Source organism: Petaurus breviceps, unplaced genomic scaffold (genome assembly GCF_028583685.1).
Source record: "Petaurus breviceps papuanus isolate PSGF00001 unplaced genomic scaffold, PetGlider_PUasm1.0 90994, whole genome shotgun sequence".
Lineage (NCBI taxonomy): Eukaryota > Metazoa > Chordata > Mammalia > Diprotodontia > Petauridae > Petaurus > Petaurus breviceps.
The window spans coordinates 7,447,413-7,466,382 of record NW_027187393.1 but is presented as its reverse complement, the minus strand read 5'-3'; the positions used below and the strand labels follow the sequence as shown (position 1 = coordinate 7,466,382).

Here is an 18,970-nt window from a genome sequence, read left to right as displayed (position 1 = left end):
AATTTAGTTGACTAAATTGTCTAAACCAGATCCCAGAACTGGAGATCATGCAGGATTTCAGTCCCATTCAAGTAGGTCAGATAGGATGTCCATTTTACAGATGTGTTAACTGAGAGAGCCCCAAACAGCAAGTAGAGAACAGAACAGAACTCTGTTCTCTTGCTTCCAAAGGCAATGCTTTCAACAGGCCACAGTCTGCTAGCTGGCTGTTCTAATTTTGTTGTCATTGCACTAGTAATCAATAAGAGAAATAGGCAGAAGATCTCAATGCATGCTTTCCACTTCTACCACCACAAATAAAAAGGGTCAATAAGAACTAGGTAACAAGAACCCTCCATTAACCAATATGGCACCCAGATACTTACGCAAGGAACTAGAGGTGATCCGCTTTCTTGTTAGCCCATCTTGACTGGACTTTTCTGAGGCTAAAGAACCTCTTGTTTGGACATGCCTCTTCAATGAATTCTCCTCAGGTTCTGGGGTCTTCTCCACTCCATGGAAATATTTCATGTGATAGTGCAGGAGTTTAGCTTTTCGGAAGAATTTTAAACAGTCCATGAACGTGCACCTAAACTTGTGGTCTAGGTCGACAGTAGGAGCTTTTGAAGTAACAAATTCATCTCTCTTAAAAGTATTTGTTACTGTAGGAATAAAAACAAAGATTCATGTTGCTTATCCTATATTTATTAGCTGGCATCTGACAGTCAAAACACAAAAGAACATGCAAAAAAACACCATCTGATGCACAACACTAGGTATGCATAACTGTGAAACACAGATCAGCCTGCACTTCCAAGGGAGCCCTTCAGCCAGATGTAACCATGGGGGGGAAGAGGGATGGGTAAGTGTCAGCCCAGTAATGAAGGACTAGAGGCCAGAGTTAAAAAAAAAAGGGGGGGGGCTATAAGAATGGAAGTAGTAAAGGAAGCTGAACGTATATCTATTTCTCAATAATGTTCTAGGCCAGGAGTTACCCTCACTCAGACTCTGGGGTGGGATGGATGGACTAAGCAGCACTTTTGCTGAGTAATTAAAAGAAAATGCTTGCAATCTAAGAACAAAAAGATCTCTACTAAAGGAAAGCTTAAGTTTCTTAGAAAACTGAATTTCTAAGATTGTAGAACTATATGTGAAATAGGAAAAATAAGCAATCTGATTCATATGAATTAGGAAACATGATAGAATGCAGACAATGAACACTTCATTGGAAGCAAATGATGGGGAGCTACTATTTCTGTATTAATGTGAAACTAAAGCGAAATGATCTGGCATTACTAAACTAACATTAAGAAATAGCAAAGGGGGTGGCTAGGTGGCGCAGTGAGTAAAGCACCAGCCCCAGAGTCAGGAGGACCAGAGTTCGGTTCAGGCCTTAGACACTTAACACCCACACAAAAAACTAGCCCTGTAACCTTGGGCAAGTTATTTAACCCCAATTGCCCTCCAAATGGCCACAAAGGCTAAAAGAAGAAAAAGAAATAGCAAAAATGGGGTGGCTAGGTGGTGCAGTGAATAGAGCACTGGCCCTGGAGTCAGGAAAACCTGAGTTCAAATCTGGCCTCAGACACTTGACACAATTACTAGCCATGTGACTCTGGGCAAGTCACTTAACGCCAATTGCCTTCCAAAAAGAAAGAAAGAAAGCAAATGATATTAAATGGAGAGACACAATCTCAAATAAAATCCTTTAAAAAATAGCAAAAATGTTTCACCAAACAGATATGAATAAAATGACTTTCAAAAATGTAAATGCAAGACTATGAATTTATGATAAGAAATATGAAATTCTATGAATTCATAAAATTTAAGAATTTTATTTTATACATAATCTTTCAAAGAAGAGGAAGCATCTTATACATGTTAAATGTACTAGACAAATTATCTTGGCAAATACACAAAACTGTCTTTTTACTAACAATCTGAGAGGATTCAGAGGGATAGGTATAGCACCTACTATGTGCAAGGCACTATACTAGGCACTTTGCAAATATTATCTCATTTGAGCTTCATTATTCCTATTTTACAGCTGAGGAAACTTAGGCAAACAGAGGTTAAGCGACTTACCCAGGGTCACACAGCTAGTAAGCCTCTGAGCCTGGAACTGAAGTCAGGTCTTCCCAACTCTAGGCCCAGTTCTCTATCCACTGTGCCACTGAGCTGCCCCTCTTCCCTCTACACATACACATATGCACATATACACTCACTCCCTCAACTCATACTCTCTTCCCTAAATGAAAAGATTTCCTCTTTTTTTTTTTTTTAACAGTGAATTCAATTAAGTTTCTGGCAATTCCCTGTACTTTCTTTTCTAAAAACAAGTTCACTAAAATAAAAAGTTCTCCATTTAAATCTTTCTTTTGAATAACTTTTACATGTGAACAGTATAATTATAATTTAAAGATAAAAGTTTTTGTTTAAATAGTTATCATAGCACATTAGGGGTTTGTTTAAAAGACAAAACCTAAGAAAAGAATACCTAAAAATTGCTTTCCATCTTTCTCCCCAGGACAAAATTAGCAACTAAAGAGCAATTCACTCCAAATCAAATACTGAGATGACTGGGGAAAGGCAGAACAAATAAGCACTTTTCCAAAGGAAAAAACTCAGCTTGGAATATTCATCTAGTAACAAATTGATTAGTTTTAAGGATAAGAGCAAAGTTACACACAGCAGAAGTTATAGCAGAGCCACAGGGCTCTCAGAACTCAGAGCTGTGACTCAGTATTATTTGTTGATGACCTGAACAGGATAGGAGTGAGACCCAAGGTCACAGAGAAACTGCTCTCAATACTACTTATTAAGCAGTCCCAACACATACAACAATAAATACATTAAAAGACAGAGAACACTCTTGTAATGTTCAAACTGAGAATGACACCCAAGATCACAGAGAAACTCAATATCATTTATATTGAGTCCCAATATACACCACAACAATAAATACACTAAAAGAACAATTTTGTGATATTCAAACTGTTTTAGTTCACTTTCACAAGGGAAAATGGGAGGCTCCAAACATGTTCAATGCCAGGCACAGAACAAGAGCCAAACCAATCTGTAAAATGCTTAAAAAACACACAAATTAGTATAAAGAAGGAAAACAAGGAGAAGGAAAGGAATAATTTCATTTTGCTTAAGGCATAACAAACCTTTTATTTACACTATATCTTGCCAGCAGTAACTGCTGCTAAAATAAATAAACTCTGGGGATGGGCTATTCCTTTATGGTCTGGTCAAAGCAAATAACAGTAACAAAAACAAAGAAAATCTGAGATTAAGTCTCCTTCAAAAAAGTTTTAAGATCACAAGGAAAAGTAGAATTATTGGGAAAATCTGTCTTTTACATTACTGCTTTCCAGTAAAAATTAAAGGGTTTAAATACAATATTTCCTTGGGGAAAAAAATCTAACAAAAAGTAAACAGAAAAGACTGTATAGAGAACAAAAATAAACATTATAGTAAAACCATCCCCCCAGTATGCTTCAAGAGAGTGTTGTATGGGAAGAAGAACACAAGACTTTCTCTCTTTTTGGTTCTGGAAACAGTATCCTAATACTACCGTGTTTCCCCAATAATAAGACACCGTCTTATTTTTTTTGGACAGAAACCACCAGAGGGCTTATTTTCAGGGGAGGGCTTATTTTAATGAACATTGACAGCAATTTTAATAAACAGGTAAATGTGAACAAATAAATGTACCAGCAAGCAAATCACTGGGGAAGAACAGGATGACGTGCTCACTGCTGCAGCTGATTGGATGCAGCTCAGAGCACGGTGTGCTTTTCACCCGGGGGGGGGGGAAGAGAGAACGGTGCATACAGAGGGTACTGTAATGTAGCGTGTAGTGCAGGGGATCACCTTCACTACAGTAGCAATCTCAATAGGGCTTATTTTAGAGGAATCTTACACAGTAAGGGGAGGGCTTATTTTCGGGGAAACACGGTATGTAAGGACGGAACATAGGGACGGTGACACTGTGTTATGACTAATTATTCAAGTCATGGGAATGCTTAAATTGAGGGCATAGGGCTACTTGACTGCATTATTAAATAAATGGCAGTACACTCTAGTTTCCAGGTCCAAGGACATACACACATACTTGTGACATAGCTGGCTGATATTTGAAGAACAGGCTATCTTGCCAGGCTGAGTCCTCATCAGTCACCTCAACACACTCTTCACTGCAGCCACATGGGCCTATGTACTATTGTCCTTTCACCACATTCCATCTCCTGTTTCCAGGCCTTAGGCTGTGCCCCTTCTCACCTCTGATTCTTAGAACCCCTGGACTCCTTCAAGAAATATTCTCCTTTGGAATGCATTTCCTGATGATTTCAGTTGTTAGTATCCTCCCCAAACATATTACATTTATATTTCTTTTGTATTTACTTGAACATGCACATGTTTCCACACAGAAGAGCAGCCTTTTTCATGACAGGATAGCTATTTATGTCTTCGTATCACTTCCTAGGAGCAGTGTTGGGCACATAGCATGCACTTAATGAATGTTGTTGAATGATTCAATACTTCCCACAAAAAGCAAAAAATTGTGGATAAATAAAAAGGCAGAACTGGCTCTTCTAAACTAACTAAAAACTGGGTATGGCTCAGCCTCTGAAAATAAGCAGCCATGACAGTTAACACTTTATAATATCTTAAACTGAAAGAGCCAGAGACACAACCCATAAGCAAAACAAAAAGGCACTGCCGATGGAGAAAGCAGTGACTGACCTAGGGATCCAGGGTAATGCTTCCTTGGGCTCTCCTGCCAGAAAGTACCCACCTCTCATACACAAGGATGATTTTGTGTGTGTGTCTGTGTGCGTGTGTGTGTGTCTGTGTGTTGAGGAAAAGCAAGGTAATTGGAGTTAAGTGACTTGCCCAAGGTCACACAGCTAATAAGCATATTACGTGTCTAAGGCCGGATTTGAACTTAGGTCCTCCTGACTCCAGTGACAGTGCGAGAGCATTGTGCCACCTAGCTCCCCCCCACCCACTCCCCGACAATTTTTAAGATGGTACTGCTCACAGACCAAAATGTACTAACTCTTCAATCCCAAGATCTCACTATTGGGTATATGTCTCAAGAAGGATAAAGAGAGACAAAATTATCCCATACACACCAAAATATTCACAATACTTTTATAGCAACAAAGAACTGAAAACAAAATAGATATCCATCACTTGGGGAGACAGCCAAAAATCAATGTGTTAAGAAACCATCTACTCTTTATCCCAGCTATACCACTATTGGCTTCTCCCCAAAAATAAAAGAATAAGGAAAAGAACCCTAATATACTAATATACTGACTAGTTAGTATATTTATAGCAGTAGTTTTTGTGGTAGGCAAAAACTGGAAACTAAAGCCATTCTCCCATTGGTGAATGGCTAAACAAATTGCGATACATGAACATAACAGAATATTACTGTGCCATAAAAATGATGAAACATACAGCTTCAGAAGAAACTGAAAAGACTTCAATAACTGACACAGAGTGAAGTAAACAGCATTGGGAAAACAATATATAATGATAACACTGTAAAGAAAAACAACTTTGAAAGATTTCAGAACTCTGATCAATGAAATGATAAACTAAATTCAAAAGAATGAAGAAGAAACATGCCAATCTTGTCCTAACAAGAGAGTTGACAAAGATACAATGCAAAGAGAGGCATACTTTTCAGACACAGCAATTGTGAAATTTGTTTTGCCAAAATATAGAGCTTTGAGGGACTTAGTTTTTTTATTTCTTAACTTACTCAATTGGGGTTGTGAAGGTCACAAGTACTGGGAGAGGTAGATTATAAAGAAGGTTAATTGAAAAAATAATTACCTATGAAAATACACCAAAAAAAGGTTACAAAGTACCTCCTTTAAAATAAGAGATTTGTAAAAAAAATCTATTATATCTCATGTAAACTCAAAAAAAGGGTGGAAATGATCTTAAGACAATGCAAGAATAAAAAATCAGTTTAAAAATAAAAAGAGGAAAAATAAGTTATGCTTAAAAATATAAACAATATCAATATTTAATATAAATATATAGGAACAATATCTAAATATGTATACAAAAATTTGATCTAATTATAAAGAAAAATGGCCAGTAAAACTGTAATAGAGGAGCACATCAATGTACCCATTTCAGACCTATATAAATCTAAGAAAAAGATTAACAAGAAAGGATGTGAACAGAATTTTAGAAAAGTTAGTTATGAGAGAGATCTAATTACTGAATGAGAACAGAGAAGAACACTTCTCAGCTGTGCACAGCACCTTTATAAAACCCGACCATATAGTAGTGCATAAAAAATTTTTAAACTATGCAAAATAATTAAAACATACTTTACAGGGGCAGCTAGGTGGCACAGTGAATAGAGCACTGGCCCTGGAATCTGGAGGACCTGAGCTCAAATCCAGCCTTAGGCACTTAACACAAAAAAATAGCTGCATAACTTTTGGCAAGTCACTTAACCCCAATTGCCCTACCCTCCCCCCTCCAAAAAACCTTTCCCCCTCTAAAAAGCAAAAAAAACAAAAACAAAAAGAACCACAGACTTTACTCCATAAACACATGGGAGCTCATGAGGTCACCAAGTTAATAATATAATGGTATAAGGGGAGAGGACAAAACCTAAGGAACAACATTTAGGGGAGTGTTATATATATGATAAGCTAGTAAAAGCTTAAAAAGGTGCTGTCAAACGGGAAGGAGAACCAAGAGGGAATAAAGTAAAAACACACACAAAAAAGAGAATTATAACGGTAGAAACCAACATTGTCTAGACTACGCAATATTAATCCATGGATTAATGGCCTCAGTTATAATTTTTAAGTATTTTTTCCTTAAATTCCAGAGGACTTATGATGAAATAGGATACCATCCTCCTGAAAGTAAGGTGTCTCTCTCACACACACACACACACACACACACACACACACACACACACACACAATATGCAGGAATTTGTTTACTTTACATAAAAAGAATTTGGCTTTTGTTTTCCAAATTGGGGAGAAAGGAGGAGGCAAGAGAGATTTTCATTTGAAAAAATAATTTTTTTAAAACAGTATTATGGAGTACTTGGTGCAAGGACAAGGAAGGAAGAGAAACTTAAGTGGGGCTCTTAAGAGAGCATATGTGAGATAAAGTAAGGAAGATAAAGGCCAAAACTAGAGCTAGGTAAAGTGATAATATAGGATTGGCCTGGACAGAGCTAGATAGAGAATGAAAATAGTAACAAATAGAAATCATAACATCTGAAAGCTAAAAAAAACTTTATAGAGATCATCTGGTATGTAATTTAACTGAAGTGCTGGTTGTAGAAACCACATGGTATCTAAGAACTGGGGGATATATTCCATGTTTGTAAGACAGGTGACTGAGATGTCACAGTTAGGGGCACAGGCAGTAACTAAACCTCATGTCCCCCGACTACCAGTTCAATGCTCTATTCTAAAATACTATACTGCCTTTCCAGTCTGGTTTCTTCATAAAACTGGAGAAAATCAGATGGCCACCAAGCTGCAAAAAGAGATTTTACCAAAATCAGGATGGCTGGGTTCACAAAGACACTGTAGATATCACTGCAATAATATTATGTTAAAATATTTGATAATACTATTGAATCTTTTTATTAAATAACCGTTCTATACTAATCACTGTTCACTAGTTTGGGATGTCAAATTGTCACAAAATAAGTTACAACTTAAAAATAAGGCACAATATGCAATATTTCCTTCAGCTTTCAAAAGCTGTCTCTTCTATTAGTCCAAGAAAAAAAAAATCTGTTCCCTCAACTCTCATAAAATTTTGTATTTCTTAAGGATGCATCACAATATGCCTTGTATTTCTTAAGGATGTATCTTCCCTCCCATGAAAAGCTCAATGAGTCAAAGAGAATGTCTTGTTTATTTTTGCCATGTACCATAGCATTCTGGACATATTAGTCACTTATGTTTGTTGAATTGAACATCTTCAATTCAAATTTAACACAGCAAAGACAAGACAATTGAGTCTTTGAACAAGTTGTAGTACATGAATGTAATGGAACACTACTATTCCATAAGAAATGATGGGCAGGATGCCTTCAGAAAAAAACTGGAAAGACTTACATGAACTGATGCTGAGTGAAATGAGCAGAACCAGGAGAACATTGTACATAGTAATAGTAACACTGTGTGATGATCAACTTTGACAGACTTAGCTCTTCTCAGCAATGCAATGATCTAAGACAATTCCAAAAGACTCATGATGGAGAATGTCATCCATATCCTGAGAAAGAACTATGAAGTCTGAATGCAGATCAAAGCACACTACTGTCTCTCTTTTCTGTTTTTTCTTTCTCGTGGTTTTTCCTTTTTGTTCTGATTCTTCTTTCACAACATGACTAATATGCAAATATGTTTAATATGATACATGCATAGCCTATATCAGATTGAATGCTGCCTTGGGGAGCAGGGAGGGGAGGAAAGGGGTAAAGTTTAGGACTCAAAATCTTATAAAAGTCAATGTTGAAAACTAAAAATAAATAAATTTAATTTTTACAAAAAAGTCAATTCAGCCTTGAGGTTAGTTTTTTGAAAAAGTACTACACACAGAGAAATAACTACTTACTATGTATATAGCATTCCTGGGACAAACAGGAAATGAAAGAAGGGCTGCTAAAACCAAGTATCAAATGAGACTGAGTAGCCTAATGCAATGGTGGATAAGCCCATCAGGAAAAAAAATTTCCATTACTGCTACAATGAAGCTATTTCAGGACACAGCATTTTAGATTGAAGCAGACAAACTTTTGTTTTCCTTAAAGATAAATTATTATAGGAAAAAAATGCAATCAATCAATGCAAATAAAAAAAATTGAAAACTCTTAGCTGCATATATGTGAAAATACAAAGTTGTTAAAGCTTAAAAATATACTATAACTTTTGGAACATCCTGTATAAAGGAATTTCAATGAGAGAGCTACTATTGCACAGACAGACAGGTATCTTGCTTTGTCACATTAATGAGGACAACAAAGTTCCAAATTCTCTCATTCTTTAGGATGTCATGATGCTCCTCAAACTTAATTGAACAAAGTCACTTGGAACTAGCTGCCTACCTAGAAAAGCAATAAGGAAGTTACCAGAAAATTCTGAAATTGCTCAAGGATAGAACACGGTCCAAGAAGTTAACAGGGAATGAAGTTTTGTTCCATTTGGGGGATGGAGGGGAGGTCACGGCAGCAGGAGCAATATTGAACATTACAATGACTGAAGTGCACAAGCTCTTGTTGAAAAAGTGTTGACTTAAAATATCTTACAAGTTGCATTTATATTGACAAGAAATTTACTAATATAACATAGGTTCTCAATCTTCTAAGAATAGCACAAGGGGCAGAAGAAGAAAACCACTGCAATTAGAGTCAGGAGAGCTACATTCTCATCCAGACACTATCACCTCCTAACTTTGTGACTCCGAGCAAGTCATTTCACCTCACTAGGCCTCCATTTCCCTCATCTGTAAAATGAGATACCATCCCACCAGCATCACTGAGGACCAACTGAAAGAATGTACCTCTTGGCTGACACGGACCACATTCCATCCTGTAGTCATTTTTTTTTGTCTAGAAAATGTATGTTCCCTAATAAGACTAATTCCCTAAAAGAAAAGCCAGGTACTCCTGCTCGTGGCATTGTGAATTGATACAACCATTCTGGAGAGCAATTTGGAACTATGCCCAAATGACTATAAATCTGTGCATTTCCTTTGATTGAGCAATACCACTACCAGGTCTATATCCCAAAGAGATTAAAGAAAGGTACCTATTTATACAAAAATATTTATAGCAGCTTTTTGTGGCGAAAAGAATTAGAAATTGAGGGGATGCCTATCAATTAGGAAATGGCTGAACAAGTTGTGGTATGTGATTGTGACGAGATATTATTGTGCTGTAAGAAATGATGAGCAGAAAACCTTTAGAAAAACCTAGAAAGATGTACACGAACTGAAGAAAAGTGAAGACAGCATAACCAGGAGAACACTGTACACAGTAACAGTAATATTTGTACAATAATCAACTGTGAATGACTTGCCTATTCTCAGCAATACAAAGAGCTAAGATAATTCTGAAGAACCTATGATGAAAAATGCCATCCACCCACAGAAAGAGAACTGATGGAATCTGAATGTAGATTGAAGCACACTGATTTGGGGGTTGTTTGTTTTTTACTTTCTTTATTTTTCTTGTTGTTGTTGGGGTTTTTTTTTTTAAGTTGTTTTTTTTTCTTTTTCTCAACTTTTCACTTTTACCACCTATATCCAGTGGCCAAGTTTTACGGAATTCTACCAACATGATATCTCTCAAATCTACATCCTCTCCAACTGTAGGACAATCAACCTTGTTCAAGCTTTCTTCACCCAGACTGCTGCAATAGTCTACCACTCTGACCTCCTTGCATCCAATTTCTTTGCTTTCTACTCCATCCTCCATATACCTATCAAATTGACATTGCTAAAGCAGAGGTCAAACCTTTGCTGTCACCCCGTTGCTCAAAAAGCTTCCATGGTTCCCCATGGGTTCTAAGATGAAAGGTAAGCTCTTCTTTTGGGCATTTAAGCCCCTTCACAATCTCTAGCCTATCACTCCAGATTGACTATACATTACTCCCCCTTACATACGCTATGCTCCAGCCAAACTGGCCTAGTTATTGTCCCCCATACTAAATAGTCTCTGTCCAGGTTCCATGCCTTGCACAGGCTGCACTGCACTTCTGGTAGGTCCTACCTCCTACATGCTACCTCTAGAAGCTTCCTGCAAGGCTTAGCTCAATTGCTACCTCTTAAAGAGTCCTTTTCTGACTACCCCAGTTGTGAGACACATTGATTTACCTCACCCATCACTTTTATTTATTTTGCACATATCATGTATTTATATTCTCTGAACATGTTGCATCCCCCAACAGAAGATAAGCCACATAACACAAGGGATTGACTGTCTCACCTTTGTATTTGTATTCCCAGTCTCATTTAGTACCTGGAACATAGTAAAGTGCTTATTAAATGCTTACTGATTAATTTAACATCTAAACCAGCCCTCTCTAATTTAGAGCTAAGGAACTGAGTCCTAAAAGTTAAAAAAAACAAAAACACACCCAATGTTACAATGGGAGTAAGCAGCAAAGACAGACAAGTTTCAAACCCCTCCTCTGATTCCAAATCTACTGCACCTCACGGGACTAGACATAATGAACAATGGGGATAAATCAATCTTTTCAAGCAGTTATGATGAAACCACCACATTTATACAAGTTATATAGCATCTATAAAAGCCTAAAAAATGTATTAAGTGCAAGAAGTCTAAGTCCTTTAAAACTTGTTACAACAAAATAGCTTTCAAACTTTGGATTTTTTAAAAAATAGATTTCATATAACATAAAATTCCACTGAAAAGTTACATTATTCTCAATATCTGAAATTAAACTTTTGAAGAAAAAACAGAACTAGCCACATAAACTTATTCAAAATTATGAAAATGCTATTACAGGGGCAGCTAGGTGGCACAGTGAATAAAGCACTGGCCCTGGAGTCAAGAGGATCTGAGTTCAAATCCGGCCTCAGACACTTAACACAAAAATAGCCGTGTGACCTTGGGCAAGTTACTTAACCCCAATTGCCCTGCCTTCCCCCTCCAAAAAAAAAAGAAAATGTTATTACATTTGGTACTGAACGCTATTTTGTGTTTAAAATGGCAAATCTATTAAAGTTACATTAAATAACCTAATTTCATAATCCAGGGTTTAACAATATTATAAATGCAAAATGGGATTAACATTACTTTTTTTTTATGTTTTAACTGGTTTGCTGAATATACAGTATAACAGACAACTATGTTGTTATGAGAACCTCTCAGTATCTACTCACTTCTTTTTAACCTGTTACTCCCCAGTTGTGGGATCATAACTGCATACAGCCTTCCTCTGTTTTCTAGCATCCATCTCAAAAAGGTCACTTGAGTACTTCCTATAGCAGCAAACTAGACAATCTAACAAAAACTATCTGATTTATTTTTAAACTATGCATCTAGGGGAGGCTAGGTGGTGCAGTGAATAGAGCACTGGCCCTCAAGTCAGGAGGACCTGAATTCAAATCTGATCTCAGACACTTGACATACTACCTGTGTGACTTTGGGCAAGTCACTTAACCCCAACTGACCTCCAAAAAGCACAAAATAAATAAAGGAACTATGCATCTAGGTCCATTTGTGAAATTCTCTGCTACAGTCAATCAGTCAATAAAAACTGATTAAGTACCTACTAAGCAGCTATAAAAGCCTAAAGAATGTATTAAGTACAAGAAGTCTAAGGCCCTCAAAACTTGTTACACCAAAATAGCTCTCAAAATTTGTTATTTTGGCATGGTGGATAGAGTATTGGCCTAGAGTCAGGAAGACCTGAATTCAAATTCAGCCTCAGATACTTACTAGCTGTGTGACCCTAGGCAAGCCACTTAACTGTTTGGCCTTAGTTCCTCATCTGTAAAATAAGCTGGAAAAGGAAATGGCAAACCACTCTAGTATCTTCGTTAACAAAACACCAAAGGAGGTCACAAAGTGAGACAGGACTGAACAATAGGAAAAATGTGCCAGGCACTGTGCCAAATACTGGGGATACAAAGAAAGTCAAAAGATAGCCCCTGCTCTTAAGGAGCTTTCACTCTATTGGTGAATACAACATGCAATAACTATGTAAAAACAACCTATATACTGGATAAATTGAAAATAATCAACAGTGGAAAGGCACTAAAATTAAAAGGAATCAGGCAAGGCTTCCTACAAAAGGTGGAATTTTAGCTGGGACCTGAAGGAGGCCAGGTAAAGCAGGAGGTGAAGAGGGAGAAAGGGATAGATGGAGTAGAACAGGGAGAGGGAGAGAGAGGAAAAGGAAGAGGGAGAAGTGGAGCAAGACATAGAGAAGAGAGTAAGAGAACACATATTCAATGCCCTGGAGTCAGAAGAGCTCAGACTGTGTTAAAAAAAGTTCATAGGGCAAAAATATTTCTCTCAAGATCCTTTTCATTGGCCCAACAGGTACAGTCAAAAGCATCTCAGGGAACTCAGTTCATAGTTAGGTTCTAGATGGAATAAACTCTGAAGTAGGGATGGACTCACTACCACATATTTTCCCTTGAATTTTTCCATTTGAGTAGTATTAACTATAGTAGTATAGTCCACATTCCTGTTGGGTTCTGTTGGAAAAGTAGGTTGCCTGTAGGATCTGGGGCTTTATAATATTTCAAGATATGCTCAAATTTACATAAAGTTTTTCTTTCTATTTCAACTGTTTAACATTCACACAATACACAAAGACATAATTCAAAATGCTTTGTTCAACACATTTCAGCATTTGGGAGGAGGAGGGTATAGAGGGAAAGAAACATTTTGGGTTTCATACCACAATAAAATTTTTTAAGTGCATTAAGCTGTTGAATTGCAACCACTATATTTAAAAGCAAACCCTACCACATGCCAACTATTTGCAACTTTTAAATAAATTATGCAAAAAGAAAAAATTCATTATTAGAAGTTAAGCAAAATTTGTTTAATTAAGCTATCAAAGCAAAAACAAAGAAATATGTACTATTAGAAGATAATCATGAGCTCTTATCAGTAACTCATCACAAATAATAGTTTTATATTTGTTAGGGCTAAATATGAACCTGTTATAGCAGAAATCTCTTTCAATTCAGCAAGTGGAGAGGATAGTTCAGCGTCTACAGTTTTGTCTTCCATTGAATTGCAATTCAAATCAAATGCTGCAGTCTCCAATCCATCCACAAAGGACTGGTGTGTTAGTTCAGATGAGCTTTTATCAGACTGGACAGGAGATTCTAACTGACCTAAAAGAAAAAAATGGAAGCTTGGCAACCATATATGTGCTAGTCAAAAAACTACACAAAAATCATGGGATAGAGTTGCACAATAACACATGATCAGGACAGCCAGGTACTTTCTAACAAAGATAAACTTTCAAAATGTGCATTAAGTTGTTAAATACCAAAGTTGAAATTAAATAAATACACATTTAGGATTGACATTCCTAAATGAAAATAAAGCAGGGGCAGATAGGTGGCACAGTGAATAGAGCACCAGCCCTGGAGTCAGGAGGACCTGGATTCAGATCCGGCCTCAAGACACTTAACACAAAAACCAGCAATGTGACCTTGGGCAAGTCACTTAACCCCAACTGCCCTCCAAAAAGCAAAAAAAAAAAAAAAAGATGAAAATGAAGGAGGAGCTAACTAAAGCAAGAAATGGAGTCACTGAGAGTGAAAATGTGGAAGAATAAAGAATAGGAAATTCAATCTAAGTTTGTTTTACAGAGTGGCAGAATCACATCAGTAACATTTATCTAAACCAACTTAGTGAAACTCTTACCATAAAGATATAGAAACCTGACTGCAATATTTGGAAAATCTATCAACCAATTTAGTAAAGAATAATGTAACAGGAAATCACTGTAACACACTGAAAAATTTTATTTCAAGAGGATTTCTTATTTTTTTTAAGGCACATACAAAGGTTTAATAAAGTCCATTTCCCTAATTTATACATATTAGCCACCAAAAGAGCAGCAAACTGGTAGAGGACAGACAGGTACTTACCTACTTCTGATTCCCTGGCAAGAAGCAGAGTATCTTCTGAAGGAGCACTATCAACCACATTTGATATGACCAAGTTCGCATCTAGGATCTCATGGCTTCCACTATTAGAAAGCCTTGATGATCGTCTCCTGGTCAAGTCTTTCTCATTATTTTCTGGATAGGGTTTTGGCTTTTCCTGAGCTAAAGTTCATTAACAGAGTTGTAGTCAGTTGTGATTAATTTTAACATAGAAATACCAAAGCTAAGACTTTCTGGGCTGGATTAAATGCTTATTCAGTATCTCACAGGAAGGCTTATGGAATCTTACTCCAGTACACAAAAGGAAACATTTTCCTATTTTATGCTTTTTAAAAGGATGTGGTCTTGTTAAAGGAAAACTTAAAGATTTTACGGTCTGAAAATACATGTAATGGGGTCATTCACAAATCCTAATTATTAAGGTCTATTTGGAAATTCCCCAAGAGTTCCAAATTCTATGTTACAATTTCCAAAGTCAATAATGTGGTTTATACAGCATTTTGCTCAGAATGAGAGACTAAAATAATTGCCAAGTCATTAAACTTATATCATGGGTACATTCAAAATCAAATGTACTATCATTTGTGTACAAATATAATGCTATTAACACATCTTCAAAATTGCCTAAGTTAAATATTTCTTTTTCTAATATCAGTTAAGGGTTTGCACCAGCCTAGCCCCATGTCCTACTGTGGAAGAGCTTCAAATGTACAAGACAACTAAGTAATAGTAAGATAAAAGTTCTCAATTTAGCTTCATCAAAACCATGCTCTAATCAACTAAGCTAAAGATTCTCTCTCTTGTGCACAGACAAAATACTCACATGAATTTTTTTCAAGTCTGGGGCGCTTCAATGGAATTTCAGTTCCTTTTGATATTTTCCGGCGTCTTAATTCCAATGTTATTGGTTGCAAAGTTTGGGAATTTGGTTCTACAAAATCAATGCAAATTTTTTAAAACGAGAAGAAAATTGAGCTTAGTTATTAACACATTCAAGGACATACATCTTTTGATAAAAATTACCTCATAACCAGCTAATTTGTTTGCTTTATCTAAGAAAAGCAAGTTCAGGGGCGACCAGGTAGCACAACAAGAGCACCGGCCCCAGTGTCAGGACGACCTGGGAGATCTAATCCAGGCTCAGATACTTAGCACCACACCCAGAAATAACTGGCCGTGTAACCTTGAGCAAGTTACTTAACCCCAATTGCTTTAAAAAAAAGAGAAAAACAAGTTCAATTTTTCTTTTTTTTTTCCACCATTGCCTCTTATAAAAGTAGGAGTTATTATTCATCATGCTATTATCCTTAAAAGAGCTGCTGACACATTGCAGATGACTAATATAAACAGCATATATTTTCCACTTCTCTTTTACATTTTACTTCTATTATAAACCTTTTAACTCAATTTTCATTACCCCAACTCACATTCATTTTCCCCTAAGCCTTGGAGCTCAAACAAGTCAAAACAGTTAACTTCCTTTAACAAGTGTCAAAAGTGCCATGATAACCAACTAAAAGATATCTAACTTAATGTAATTATTTTTAAGAAGCCATTTCTCCATCTTTTAGTATCAGAAATCTAGAACTAGAAATAGCCTTCACTCAGAAGCTATCTAATCCTAATTCTTCATTTTACAGATGAGAAAACCCAGGACCAGGAATGACTTGCCCAAGGTAACACAGGTAGAATGTATTAGAGTTGTGATTTGAACCTCTGACTCCAAAGCCAAGGCTCTTTCTACTTTATCAGGGTACTTCCCAAGTTCTTCTAGGCTCTCATAATAACTCTTAGTGAAATGAGTGACTAGTGAGTATACAATAAGAATGTTGTATACACACCATAAGAAAGTCTAATTCCTAAACTTTCACATGATTATGGTCTTCAAACTATCTAGAAAATCAGATAACTTAATTATATGGTATGAATATAAGAAATGAATATATTTTCATATGGGGTCCCATAAGCAATTCCATAAAGCTCAACTGAATTTGCTGTTATAGTATATTTTCTACTTTCTATAGTATAGTCTATACTTTCATCATGCTTGGCAAAGAATTTTTCATTATTCTTTTCTGTCTTTATTCTTAATTCTTACTGGCCATAATTTAGCAATATCTGATACTGATACTATTAAATGTTTCTAAGCTTTTGCTTAGAATACCTAATTATTTCTACCTACTCAAGAAGGCCTAAGAACCAAAAGACAACTAGCTTAGAGGGAGGGTTAACTTCATCTAAAGCTGATTTTCACCCATCAAAGCTTATATGCCTTGTCCCACTCAGCCTCCTTCTCTTCCCCTTTCCCTCTCCACACCCTTTCTCTCATATAAAGTAAGGTACAAGGAAAGAGAATGGAAGAACTAAATAACTCTCTGGTTCTTCAGCAGGAGTTTCATTTCATAGTGTGAATTTTTTTTAGATTTGTATCTTGAGCATATACAGGTCTACACAACATACCATTATTCAAAAAGATATACAAAAACACATTCCAAAGTCAAACACATCCATTACAACCCAAAATATATTTAACCCAAGGATCTCCCAAACTCCACTGAACAGAACTTATTCAAGCAATTTTTACTACAACAAATTCCCAGGTAAAAAAACAATTTGAATAATCTCTTAGAGTTTGTTGTAACAGTTTTACTTAATATCATCTGTACACTGGATCAGAGAATATATTATTATAAAGCTGGAAGGGACCTTGGAAATTATCTAATTCACACTATCATATTACAGAGGGGGAAAGCTGAGATCCAGGAAGTTCACACACTGCAAGCTTTGGCCTATAACTCAAACCCAGTTTTCCTAACTTCTGTTTTGATGTCCTTTTCTGCTATAGTACATCACCCTCTGTCTAGGAACACAAAGAGACACAATTTGAGGACTGATTAAATACTGCGCTCTTCAATAGTCTTCCAAACTACCTTTGAAAACTGCTCCTGGATTACAAAATACATGCCACTTCCCCTTCCTAGACCTAGTACATCTTTCAATGAATCCTGACCCATGTGGCTAACTTTTTCTATCATATTTACATTGTTTTGAATTAATTTTAAAACTCTTCTCCTTGATGAATAATTGACTTAGTATGAGATCCCTTTCAGTAGCTGCTAATAACATAACATAAATGAAATTACTCAAATATACACAAGCAAAAAGCATCTAGGTTTGCTGAAATCGTTTATGTCTGCATGAAAGTTTCTTCTCCATAACTATCACTGCAGTTCCAAATGCAACTCTGTTTGTGAACTGCAAAAAAAAAAAAAAATCTGTTGATTTGCTGATGCCACTGCTTAAGGACAACAGCACAATGCAACTCTCTTTGCACATTTACGATCAGAGACAGCATCTGGACATTACAGAACAACTTTTCCAAGTCAGTAATAATTGTGTCACAGTCACCATGACTGCATTTCACCCACAACAAAGAGACCATTTCCTGTAGAAAAAGTCACGCTGGAGTTTCTGCAACCACACGCATGCTCTTCAGAACTCACCAGAAGGAGGCATGGAAGGGGGCCGGCCTCGCTTTCTTTTGGGCTCCCTTAGATTTTCCTGTGTACTCTTCACGATGTCATTCTCAGACTTCTTGTCTGCCTGGGTCTCCCCAGAATATTCCCTATCATTTTCTGAAATATTCTCCTTGTCTTCTTTCTCATTCTTCGGCAGCCCTTTTTCAGAGCCCTTCCCTTTTTCAGGATTGACTAACTTTCCTTCTCTGTCAGGCTGTCTGGGTCTCTTTTCAGCCTTTAAAGTCTTGTCATCTTTGTCTTTCTTAGCATGAGCAGGCACTTTTCTCTGCTCTTTAAACTTCTCTCGGTTATCAGATGAAAGGCTTTCGTTATCTTTTTCTTTAGGCCTGGCATTGCCCACGATATTCTAAAACAGGCAAAATAGCAGTGAGAAATATTTTTGTGATTACTTACAGTTTTAAACTGGAAGGCTTCTACAAAGATTGAAAGACAAATAATATGAGATGACATTTGTTCTATCTCCCTCTAACACTGCACCATTCAAAAGAAACATTCAAATGTCATTTTTTTAAAAACACCTTCAAGACTTTAAAAAAAAAGGTTTGCTATACTCCTACATTTCTTCTAAGTAACAGATGTGAAATCCGATTCTCCAATTCTTAAAAGTATTTACTACCTTAACGCAGAAATTGCTAAGTACTGTAAGTAATATGCAAATCTATTCTCAGTCCATGTTTTTAGAAGCAATTTCAGAGAGGCTTTTTTAAGATATGCACTCAGTACCCAAACTCTTCCATGGTCCCTTTGCTATATGTCAGGTGAGGCAA

The 18,970-nt window shown here is 36.5% G+C and overlaps 1 protein-coding gene across 2 annotated transcripts in view; it reads right to left on the bottom strand.

Moving 5' to 3' along the window:
• PHF20 (PHD finger protein 20) overlaps positions 1-18,970 on the bottom strand; it is a 112,319-nt gene that overhangs the window by 48,683 nt on the left and 44,666 nt on the right. For both annotated transcript variants that reach the window (XM_069077503.1, XM_069077504.1), the window contains 5 exons: positions 18,168-18,549; positions 15,488-15,595; positions 14,647-14,826; positions 13,702-13,881; positions 366-641 (listed from right to left, as the gene is read on the bottom strand). In XM_069077503.1, the coding sequence (XP_068933604.1) occupies positions 366-641; positions 13,702-13,881; positions 14,647-14,826; positions 15,488-15,595; positions 18,168-18,549 (1,126 nt within the window). The remainder of the gene's footprint in view (positions 1-365; positions 642-13,701; positions 13,882-14,646; positions 14,827-15,487; positions 15,596-18,167; positions 18,550-18,970) is intronic.